At 42.8% G+C, this 12815-nt stretch overlaps 1 protein-coding gene across 1 annotated transcript; it reads left to right on the top strand.

The window, feature by feature from the left end:
* Positions 1-8508: 8508 nt before the first annotated feature.
* On the top strand, positions 8509-10533 carry LOC102076193 (tripartite motif-containing protein 35-like). The gene is made up of 3 exons (XM_019351060.2): positions 8509-9199; positions 9301-10376; positions 10483-10533. The coding sequence occupies exons 2-3, from the start codon at positions 9318-9320 to the stop codon at positions 10531-10533; spliced, it is 1110 nt and encodes a 369-aa protein (XP_019206605.1). The 5' UTR covers positions 8509-9199; positions 9301-9317.
* The last annotated feature ends 2282 nt before the right edge of the window (positions 10534-12815 follow it).

Genomic DNA, 12815 nt, shown 5'->3' with positions numbered 1-12815 from the left:
ATCTCATATTATTTAATTGTAATACCTGTTACACACAGCTGGACACAATCAAACAAATGAGACAGGGGACATAAAAACTGAATATGATGCACACCAGGCAAGAGACTATTAAAGGGATAAAGGAAATACGGGGAACACACAAACTGAGATAGGATCTGACACAACCCAGGGAACATAAAGAGCGAGGGATGTCACAGAGGGCCAGAGAGCAGGACGAAAGAGCATGATGAGAGAGGGTAAGAGAGCAAGGGAGGAGGGAGGGCAAGGGGCAAGAGAGACAGACAAAGACATGACCGGGGAAACATTCAACAACACCAAGGCTACATCCACATGTACATGGGTATTTTTGAAAACAGAGATTTTCCGTTTTCGTTTTAAAAAATAATCCTGTCCACACGTAAATGCAAAACTGAAGGAAAACACTGCTAGGAACATGCCAAAGCAACAGGTGGCGATATATGCATAACCATGTAGAAATGTTGGCCAATCAGAAGTCTAGAAGCCTCGGTGGGAAATGTCAAACAAAGATGGGGCATAGAAGCAGAACCGAGTCCTATGTGTGGAGGGACAGTAACTGTGTGTGTATATTTATGCATTTAAACACTGCAGAGAGTACAATTAACAGTAACAGTATCTTGTCTAAGTCCCCATTGTCGAAATTCATTTCACCAAAACAATAACGTGGCGCACAGTGTGACGTCAAAAAAGGCGCACACCTTTGATGCTGCATTTACTCCGTTTTCCTCATCCACACGTAAATGCAAAAACAGAGTTTTCGAAAATATCCACGCTGGTTTTTAAAAATCTTTTTCAGTGACCGAAAACGCCGTTTACGTGTGGACGAAAAATCTGCATTTTCAAAAATACCCAGGTATGTGCGGACGTAGCCCAAGAGACAAGACAGGCTTCACAGGAAGACACATGTAACAAACCCAGACAAACAGGAGACAGAGACGAGACCAAGACATGAACAGCATGCTCTACATTATCTGATCATAACGAACAGATAATGTAGACTGAACAAAGATCAGAAGTTCCCAGATTTCTAAACTGTGAATGCAAAGTTTTAGCTAAATACCTTGAATTAAATTTAGAAGTCTGTACTTTAGTCATATGTTGGTATTTTGAATTAAAATTCACTGTGTTGATGCACAGAAAGAAAAATAAAATAAATGTGTCTGTAACGTTGGACCCGTTAATCATAGGCAGGCCACGAACATACTGACAGCACTACTTTATTTTCAACTGTGATTATACTGTGGTTTTCGTCATACTGGGACACAGACACTCCCGCTCTGCTGTCACGTCCGCTCTCTCTCCCTCCGACTGTCACTGTGAACATATAAAGAGACATCATCACACTCACGTCCCAGCACACCTGTTCAACCCCACCCCTGCGCCGCCCCGGGAGCTCACTGCGTCACCCCTCCTCTGCAGCCGGCCAGAGACCACACCCACGCCACACATCCCCACCGCCCCTACTGAGGGCGGGGCCCATCCGGCCGAACCTACTATTCCCCTCCCCCCGCGAGCGGGAGAGGAAATCGACCACGACCATCTGCGCGTCCGGCCTATGGATCACATTGAACTTAAAGGGCTGCAGAGTCAGATACTACCGAGTGATCCGGGCGTTGACATCCTTCATACGGTGGAGCCACTGCAGCGGGGCATGGTCTGAGCAGAGGGTGAATGAGCGTCCCAGGAGGTAGTAGTGAAGGGAGTCGACCGCCCACAGGATCGCTAGGCACTCCTTCACCACGGTACAATATCATGACTCCCAGTCCGTTAGCTTCCGGCTGATGTAGACGACCAGCCGGTTGGCTCCCCTTACCTGTTGGGACAAAACGGCCCCCAGTCTTCTGCTCGAGGCGTCAGTCTGCAGACAAAAAGGGAGGGAGAAGTTAGGCGTGAACAGCAGCGGCTCTCCACAGAGAGCCCATTTCACCTGCACAAAAGCCGCCTGGCACCGCTCCATCCACTGGACCAGATCCAGGGCACCCTTGTGGGTGAGATCAGTTAAATGACTGGTCAGGTCCGCGAACCCTGGTACGAACCACCGGTAGTAGCCGGCCAACCCCAGAAACTGTCTCACCTCCTTTTTTGTCTTGCGGCGAGGGCATGATGCAATCGCCGACGTCTTCTCCACTTGAGGCTGCACCTTCCCGCCCCCCGAGTGGTACCCCAAATACTGTACCTGCCTCCGTCCAACCGCACACTTCTTCGGTTTGGCCGTGAGCCCCGCCTGCCTCAGAGACTCCAGCTCCGCAGCCACACGCCGCACATGCCCCGCCCACTTGTCACTGTAGATGATGACTTCATCTAGATAGGCAGCAGCATAGGCAGCGTGGGGCCGCAGCACCCGATCCATGAGGCGCTGAAAGGTGGCAGGGGCCCCGAACAAGCCGAATGGAAGCGTAACGAATTGGTACAAACCATACGGAATGGAGAAGGCCGTCTTTTCCTTGGACTCTGCAGACAAGGGAATCTGCCAGTAGCCCTTGGTTAATCCAGTGTCGTGAAAAAGCGAGCGGTACCCAACCGGTCCAGGAGCTCGTCGACCATGGGGCATGGGATAAGCATCGAAACGTGACACCTTATTCACCCTGCGATAATCAACACAGAACCGTATAGACCCATCTTTCTTCACCACAAGAACAATGGGGCTACACCAAGCACTGTGTGACTCTTCTATTACTCCCAACCTCAGCATTTCCTTCAGTTCCCGGAGCACAATTTGTCTTTTATGTTCCGGCAGCCTGTAGGGCCGTGAACGCACCGTCACGCCAGGCTGCATCTCAAAATGGGTAAGGGGGAGAACATGTCGGCAAAGCGCCATAGCAATGCAGCAACATCCGCTCTCTGGGCCTGTGAGAGATGGTCACTACAATGGAGGGAAGCGGGGATATTAGATTTTGGCACCTCCGGCCCCAACTCAGCCCTCTCCCTTACCAGGCTCACCAGAGAAGCGATCTCCGTCTCCCTCCAGGCTTTAAGGAGGTTGAGGTGGTAAATCTGCGTGGCTCCGCCCTTGTCCGATCGTACTACCTCATAATCAATGTCCCCCACTCGTCGTGTGACCACAAAGGGCTCTTGCCACTTGGCAAGTAATTTAGAGCTGGAAGAAGGAAGTAACACAAGCACTTTATGTCCTGGTGAAAATTTCCTGAGTTCTGTTGTACAGGTGTTGCTGCCGCTGCTGGGCCTGGAGCAAATTTTCCCGTGAGAGTCTCTCCAGTGTGTGCAGCTTTGCTCTCAGGTCCAGCACATACTGAACTTCACTTTTCGCAGGGCTCGGACCCTCCTCCCAGTTTTCCTTAATCAGGGCGAGCACCCCCCACAGCTTTCTGCTGTACAACAGTTCAAAAGGAGAAAATCCCGTGGAGGCCTGGGGCACCTCCTGCACTGCGAACAACAGAGGGTCTAACCAGCGATCCCAATTGCGTTCATCCTCGTGAATGAACTTACAGATCATGGACTTCAGGGTTTTATTCAGCCGCTCCACAGACCCGTCGGTCTGAGGGTGGTAGATGCTGGTCCGAACAGTCTTAATGCCCTATAACCCGTACAGTTCAAATCAAATCAAATCAAATCAAATCAAATCACTTTTATTGTCACATCACATGTGCAGGTACACTGGTACAGTACATGTGAGTGAAATTCTTGTGTGCGAGCTTCACAAGCAACAGAGTTGTGCAAAAATACAATAACGTAAAACAAGCAAAATATAAAAATGGCTAATCTAAAAAGTAATAAATATATGTACAATATATAAAGGTATATATATTACTGAACGTGTGTACTAAATATGTTTTTCTACGTGTGTGTGTGTATATAGTGTGTATATACACATTTTACAAATGAAATAAAGTAAACAATAAAATAAGATATATAAAATATACAGAGGTTGGTATGTGCAAAACAGTGGCATTAATGTACAGTATGGAGTGCATAATGTTGAAGTTCCAGTAGTGAGGGTGAGGTGTCTATGACGTGTTCAGCAGTCTGATGGCCTGGTGGAAAAAGCTGTCTCTCAGTCTGCTGGTACGGGACTGGATGCTGCAGAACCTCCTTCCTGATGGAAGTAGTCTGAACAGTTTGTGGCTGGGGTGACTGGAGTCCTTGATGATCCTCCCCGCTTTCCTCAGGCACCGCTTCCTGTAGATGTCTTGGAGGGAGGGAAGCTCACCTCCAATTATCCGTTCAGCACACCGCACTACTCTCTGGAGAGCTTTGCGGTTGTAGGCGGTGCTGTTGCCATACCAGGTGGTGATGCATCCAGTGAGGATGCTCTCAATGGCACAGCGATAGAAGGTCCTGAGGATGCGGGGGCCGAATCTTTTCAGTCTCCTGAGAAAGGAGAGGCGCTGCTGCGCCTTCTTCACTGTTTTGTCTATGTGTACTGACCACGTAAGATCCTCAGCCAGATGTACACCAAGGAAGCGGAAGCTGCTCACTCTCTCCACAGCGGCGCCGTTGATGGTGATGGGGGTGTGTACTCCTCTGCACCTCCGGAAGTCCACTATCAACTCCTTTGTCTTTGCGACGTTGAGGGTGAGATGGTTGTCTTGACACCAGTGGGTCAGGGCGCTGACCTCCTCCCTGTAGGCCGTCTCATCACCGTTGGTGATAAGACCCACCACTGTAGTGTCGTCCGCAAACTTCACAATGATGTTGGAGTTTCTAGTGGCCGTGCAGTCGTAGGTGTAGAGTGAGTACAGGAGAGGGCTCAGTACGCACCCCTGTGGAGCACCAGTTCCCTCAGTGTGCGAGACATGAACGATGTGCCCTGGTCAGTCAGTATTTCTTTCGGAATACCAACCCGGGAGATGACCTGAAACAGTGCCTGTGCCACACTTCTCGCAGAAATGGTGCGCAGTGGCATTGCTTCGGGTTATCGTGTCGCATAATCCACCAGGACTAATAAGAAGCGATACCCGCGTGCACTCCGGTGAAATGGCCTGATGAGGTCCATACCGATACGGTCAAACGGGACCTCCATGAGGGGTAATGGGCGCAAAGGCGTCTTCGGGATGGCCGTCTAGCTAACCAGCTGGCACTCTGGACACAATGAGCATCGGCGGCGCACATCGGCCCAGATGCCGGGCCAATAGAATCGTGCCATTATCCGCTCCAGAGTTTTTTCGCATCACCATGTGTCCGGCCATGGGCTTTGAATGAGTCGCCTGAAAAATCATTTCCCAGCCCTAGCTTACACCTAAACATGAAGTTGGGCTAGCTGATATATAATGATGTGCTACGTGATTGCTAGCTACGTAGCTATGTTAGCATAACATAAACAGTGAAGCTGGAGGATGAATGCTAACTTTTTTCCACTCGATAAAAGTTAAAGGCAGGTTTCCCGATGTTTAGGGACAAATGCAATCGCATGGCAGGATGTTGTAAACGGATCAAACTTCAGTCAGGAGAACAATACGAAGTTAGTCATTAATATACTGTAACAACATGGGAATAGAGCAGCCGCGTGAGAATTCAACATTAATGAAACAATAGTACGGAAGTGGAAGAAGCAAGAAGAATGAGTTGAGTAAAGTTTGACTTACTGTATCTGACTCTTTTGTTTCGCTTAATGTGCCTTATAATCCAGTGCGCCTTATGTATAAATACAGACCCATTCATCCACAGTGTGCCTTATAATCTTGTAGCCCTTATGGTCCGAAAAATACGGTAATCTTCATAATTAATAGAAAATTGTCAGGTCAGCGCATTCACAAACTTAGGTTCCCCCATTTCCCAATACCCCATTAGCCTTTTATGGCTGAGGGGAAAAAACTTTTCGGATTTCAAATCAAAATTTATTTCTATAGCTCATTTTGAAAACAACAGTGTTGACCAAAGTGCTTCACAATCAGCCAAAAAGAGAATAAAAAGTTAAATACAAAACATTAGTAAACAAACAGACCAACAAACAGCACAGGTGACAAATATAAAAAGCAAGCCGGATGATAGTCAAATTTATTTGACTCAAAAGCCAAAGTAAAAAGGGGAGTTTTAAGACATGATTTAAAAAACTGAATAGACTCGGAAGTATGAATATCAACAGGAAGGTTATTCCAGAGTCTAGTTGCTGCAGTTGCAAAGGCATGATCACCTCTGAACTTCAGCTGAGACCTTGGTTGAACTAAGAGCATCTGACTAGAAGATCTTAGTGCTCATTTAAACATTGTGAAAAACATTTAACTTATCCAATTACATCTCCAAATTGCATATAAAGCTGTGTTGAAATCTTGTGTTTTTTGTGTCAAACACCATATAAATCTGAGGAATAATCCATGGTGACATGAACAAACATGAAAAAAAGGTGACCGCTTGAGTGGCTGATCAACAGTAATGATTCTCTGAGTCCAGATTTGACTAAACAGCATACTTAGAAAGGGACTGGTCTCACATGGACATTATGTTCTAGAAACTAGATCTTAAACCCTGCCTTGTCATCAGTTCTGCTTGAGAACCCCCCCTTGTTAGCCATCAGATTTTTTACTGTGGATTAGAATGATGATGATGATGATGATGAACGTCTCTGCAGCTAGAAAACAAAAACAAAAAAACCCCCAAAAGTTAGATTTACCCAGTGCCTAAACATAATGTCTAAAAAGATACTCTTTCAGTTTTAAAGTTTTATATATCAGGACATAATAAAAAAAAAAAACAAAGCAAAAGAACACAACATATTATACTGTGTCATTATTTAAAAAAAATAAAGGTAAAATGCAGTTTGAAAAACTAAGTACATAGTTATTTTTTCCATGGTAATTCGATCCCACAAGGGAAATTTTTGTGTTACAGCAGAACGATCAAGACTAAGAATAGCAGTCTACAATACATAACAAATAAACGACACAGTTAAAACAAAAAAGCACCAAAGGTCGTGGGTAATGCCTTACAGAGAGTGCAGGAATTTATATATTTACAATAGTAATAAAAAAAAGTGAAGATAGCGACAAACACACTCCCACCACATACTCCCATTGCCCGACTTAGGCCAGGAGCCATCCGGCCTAGCCTACTCAGCCCCCTCCCTCACTCACGAGTTTGAGAGGAAATTAGAAAGTGCTTGGGCAATAATATTGATATATTACAAAAATTGGTCTATTTAAGGTATAAGGGTACAAAATATGGGTCTATTATTATGTTATTATGTTACAATGTACACAATATGAAGGTATGTTATGAATATGCTATAACTATAAGTATGCACAGGCTGTAGTGTGCATACTTGTATTTTATGCTCAGCTAAACAATAGGGTCATAAATGCACTGTCATGCCAGGTTTTGTTTCAAAGCAGAGGGGGGTGGGTGTGCAATTTGGACACATAAGTTAGTGAATGCAATAACTTGAGATAAGGCAATGTGATACCATAGATCGTTCTACTAAAAACCTTGGACAAGGTTTAATGCCAGTGACGTCAACCTCAAGGTCAATGGGAAATGTAACAATGCTGGAACCTTGTGTGGGATGGTACTATTTCTTAATAGATAGTTCAGGCTAATATCAACCACGACTCAGCAACAAGCGAGTCCGGGGTGTTAAAAGTTTTTAACATGAAATTTTAATTTTGCTCCTTTGATCATGTCAGACAACATGAGCAAACTATCAGTGGGATCAGTGGTGGAGGGATTATAGTAAAATCAAAAAGCTATTCCTAACAATTCTCTCAGTTTTTCACATATGTTAAAGCACTTTGTAAGGATTAATGAAAATTCAGACTATACTAATTTCGCTTCCTTTTCAAGAGGAATTATCATCATAAACAGAAAACAGACAGAATGAGCCAGCAGGAACTGTTCGCTTTCTGAGAATCTTTACATTTTTTTAATAATTTATCAGTTTCGCAATGATTTAATTAAAGTGTTCATAACATGCAAAAAAAGACACTTCACTTGATAATGCTCTGGTTATTTTGATCTTATATACTCACTGAAAAGGTATTCTTTCTGTTCATTAAATAAAAAGTTTCAATTTTTATTAAGTTGACTGAACGTATTGAATCTCTTCCCCTTTGTAGATGCTTGAACATTCTCATACTTCAGGATTCAGAATGACATCTGAACATCTAAAGCATCTTCTTTTGTCTTTAATGTCTTTCTTTTCTTGAGCTTTGTTCTGAAAATTCAAAACAGTAGCTTTACATGAATCATTTGTAAATCCTTTTCTATCCAGGTCAGAGTTTACTCACTGAATTCATCCTCTGTCTGAAACAAATCTGGACTCTGTTAACGTGCTATAGTGTAGCACAACCTGAATCAGTAATGTGTGATTAATATGTGAAAAGAAATATCACTCATCTTGACTTTAAAATACGGTGAAGTTATTAATAAAATGACAAATATTTTTGGTATAATTTGTCTTCTTTCCTTGAAAGTATTGACAAAAGTTGGAATTATTTCGATATGGACAACTGTTTTCCAGCACCCTATAGTCACTATAAACAGTGCAACCTGTCAGAGTACTGTTTTTCACTAAATATCCATTAAATATTTGATGTGCTGGTGTGCTTTAACAACCTATTGTTTAGTGTGTGAATGTGTGTGTGAATGGGTGAATGACTGGATATATAAAGCGCTTTGGAGTCCTTAGGGACCATAAAAGCGCTATATAAATACAGGCCATTTACCATTTATTGTTTAGATATAATCCCAATACTCAGAAACAAGTTCACAGGATTTATTACTAATGAGCTGAAAACTGTTGTTCTTACCAATAAACACACGAAATTCCCTGTGTATATGTTCCTGCATTACACTCCTGAGGTATCTGGAAAAAAAAGAACAAACTCCATTGTTTTTTAAACTTGAAGACCCTCAAGCACTTTCAAAATGAAAGCTCACAAACACCTCCACGACTGAATCACACTTTCTTTTCTGAGCTTCATACTGTGACCTGTTTTACAGCAGCTGGCAGGTAAACGGCTGAACTCTGGAATGAAATACACCTTCATTTCTCGGTAAAGCGAGAGTATTTGAGAAAGGAAAGTGAATTAACCTCCCCTCCTCATCTGACTCATTTGAAACGAACCAGGAAACAGGCTGTTCTTCGTCCTCAGTAAAGAGAGACGCGCAGACGATCAGACTGAGTTCAGACCAAACTAGCAGCTTCCTCTGAGTGAGTCCAGCTACAGGAGAGAAAAGTGGAAAACTCCAACACTGCTGCTTCAAGCTGCTGATGCTCCACACACTGAATGTGAGTATGAGCAAAAACATGACTCAAAGGAAGTTTCAGTGAAGGTAGTAGAGGAGAGAGGGGAGCCAGGACTGACTGTACTTCCTGTCTGCTGTTTTCAGCTTCACTCACAGACTCAATGGCTTCCAGATCACAGAAGGATCTCTGCTGTCCGGTCTGTCAGGAGGTCTTCAGAGATCCTGTTCTTCTGTCATGTAGCCACAGCTTCTGTAAAGACTGTCTGAAGAGATGGTGGAGAGAGAGAACAACACACGAGTGTCCAGTTTGTAAGAAATTATCAGTGTATGATCCACCTTTAAATCTGGCTTTAAAGAACCTGTGTGAGTCGTTCTTACAGGAGAGAGATCAGAGAGCTTCAGAGGCTCTCTGCAGTCTGCACTCTGAGAAACTCAAACTCTTCTGTCTGGACCATCAGCAGCCAGTGTGTGTCGTCTGTTGCATCTCAGAAAAACACACCAAGCACAGATTCAGACCCATCAATGAAGTTGCACAACAACACAAGAAGCAACTTCAGGAAACTCTGGAGCCCTTAAAGAAGAAGTTAAAGGTTTGTGAAGAAGTTCAAGTGAAGTTTGATCAAACAGCAGAACACATTAAGGTCCAGGCCCCACACACAGAGAGGCAGATTAAGGAGCAGTTTAAGAAGCTTCACCAGTTTCTAGCAGAGGAAGAGGAGGCCAGGCTGGCTGCACTGAGGGAGGAAGAGGAGCAGAAGAGTGGGATGATGAAGGAGAAGATGGAGGCTCTGAGCAGAGAGATAGCAGCTCTTTCAGACACAGTCAGAGCCACAGAGGAGGAGCTGAGAGCTGAAGACGTCTCATTCCTGCACAACTACAAGGCTGCAGTGGAAAGAGTCCAGCGCTGCCCCCTGCTGGATGATCCACAGCTGCCCTCAGGAGCTCTGATAGACCAGGCCAAACACCTGGGCAACCTGACCTTCAACATCTGGAAGAACATGAAGGACATGGTCTCCTACACTCCTCTCATTCTGGACCCAAACACTGCTCATCCAGAACTCATCCTGTCTGAAGATCTGACCAGTCTGAAGCGAGGGTGGAGGCAGGAGCTTCCTGATAATCCAGAGAGATTTGATTTATACTTCACTGTCCTGGGCTCTGAGGGCTTTAACTCAGGGACTCACAGCTGGGATGTCGAAGTTGGAGACAGTACATTATGGGTAGTGGGTGTGTCACCTGAGTCTGTCCATAGAAAGGGACACATACAGTCTGGATTATGGGGAATAGGGTTTCATGAAAGTCAATACTCATCATGTTCACCATCAGCTGGATCCACTGCTCTCCCAGTTCAGAAGAAGCTCCAGAGGATCAGAGTGAATCTGGACTGGAACAGAGGAAAGCTGTCGTTCTCTGATCCTGATACTAACACATACATACACACCTTCACACACACTTTCACTCACAGGATGTTTCCATTCATTGGCACTGTGAATGATGCCAATGTGTTGCCGTGGAAGGTGTCAGTGTCAGTGGAGCAGATGAGTTGAGAATGATGATATTTCTAATGTTGTTTCCTGTCAGTGAATTGAAGCTGTTAAACTGCAGCTGTCCTCCTGCTGCCTCGTTGTTCCAAAGCTCTTTGTTTCTCTTTTAGTTCTCACTGTTTCTTTCTGTTTCTGCTGTCCACCTTTTCACATGGAAAATCATTTCACTGTTTCTTACTGAATGACTCCCCAAACTAGATTTGAAATTCTATCAAGTTTCTAAACATTACAAGTGATTCATGTTTCTATTTGATGTGTGTAAATGGAGATGATTTGTTATTGTAGTTGTAAAACTTTAGATAAAACAAAAATAAACAGAAAATGTTGCCAGTTTCACAAAACAGATTTTTTTTTAAAGTGTTTTTAGTCTTTGTTAATCAACACTACCAGCCTGGTATAACTGTCTGTCACATGTTAATGTCTACATGATAAGTAGTGTTTATTTGCTGTTTCTGAACTTCTTAAAACTTACTGCTTGACAAATACCATTTTCTTCCATCACTGTTTAAAAAGGACCGGAAAAATAATGTAAATTTGCCATTAGTTAAAATTGCAGAAATTTTCTGTATTTTTACAAAAAAATGTTGTAGTTTTAAATTTAAGTTTTAATATTAAATAAAGTCTGTTCACATGTAAGAACAATGGAATTACTTAATAATATGGTCAAATACCACTGTGATACAATTCAATGGGGTCTAAAATTGTCAAAAAGTTCTGTTATTACTAGGTTTTTTAATCTGATTCTATGTGATCTATGTACTTTTATTTAATGTAGTAAAATTGTATATTATCCAGGTTACCAGCAGGTTAAACTGTAACCTAACTTTCAGGTAGATAGTATCTTAAAATCCACAGACGGAAAAGTAAAAAGCAAATCCAAAATTCTTCAGAGAACAAGGAGCACATGAGGGAACTTAAGCAAAGTAGCAAAGTATCTGAGAAAGAAAAAGGAAATAGATTATAAATGCAAGATAGTTAGTGGAAGTGGACACAACTGGAGAAAAGGGAACAGCTGAAACTAAAATGCATAACAAGGGAGACAATTGACTAACAAGTTTACAGAATGAATAACACTAAGGGATAATACAGAGGGAACACTGAGGGATCACCTTAAAGTTAATAATAGGGACTACAGTATTCTTTTACTTTTTATGTGACTATAAAGAGTGCCTTCAAACATTTGTGATTATTGTGACACATGATGATGATAAACAAGACACTTAAAAGCACTGTAATTTCTCAATTGAGACTTGCAACCTACTTTACGACATGGACACTCGGATTGTGCTTTATTTTTTGCGTAGCCCTTCTTGATGTGTCAGTAACCTTTTAGGGTTTTCACTGAAACCCCACAGCTATGACAATGAACATCCTTAAAATGGTTTTGATGCAAGCTCACATTCACAATGCTCCATGGACACTTGAATAGATAAATTTCTTTAATTTCAAAGAAGCATGTGTACGGAACACTACTGTGTGGCGATATGTACAAAGGTAAAACCAGTAACATCAGACCTGTAATTACCTTTACTAGCAAGCCCACTCCCATCATCATGAGAGGAAAGCATTGGGTTAATAGTGTAATATTTAGGTGTTAACCAGCTGCAATATGACTGATCACATTAAACATTTGTTTAATATTAATGGTAAAGTTTCTAAAGGTGTGTGGAAATGTGCACCACTGCTGTGTCTGCTGCTGATTATGAATGGTCCTTTTTCCTCCTTCAAAACTTCAACTTTACAGTGTTGTCTGTAAAGGTTCTTGTGACCGTAGTGAAGAATTCTTAAAAATAAAGATATTTAAATCAGACAGACTATGAACTTTTCTGCTTTCTGTTGTAACATCAGTGTTGATGCATCAGTGGGAAACCAGGATGTTGCTGCTGTGATCAGTGAAGTTAAAGTTGTTTTAGCTGCAAAAACTGGATCATCTTCTTTATTAGAAAAAACAAATAAATGACTGCAAAGGAACTCTAAAGACAAATGACTTCTGTTTCCTGTAGGAGGGACGGAGCATTTACCTGCCTGTATCTGGGTGTTATTTTCAGTATTGTACAGTAAAAACACAACAAGAACAAACAAAAAGCGTTAGTATGTAAACCAAAAAGGTTCTAA

Source organism: Oreochromis niloticus, linkage group LG3 (genome assembly GCF_001858045.2).
Source record: "Oreochromis niloticus isolate F11D_XX linkage group LG3, O_niloticus_UMD_NMBU, whole genome shotgun sequence".
Lineage (NCBI taxonomy): Eukaryota > Metazoa > Chordata > Actinopteri > Cichliformes > Cichlidae > Oreochromis > Oreochromis niloticus.
This window is presented reverse-complemented; position numbering and strand designations above follow the sequence as displayed.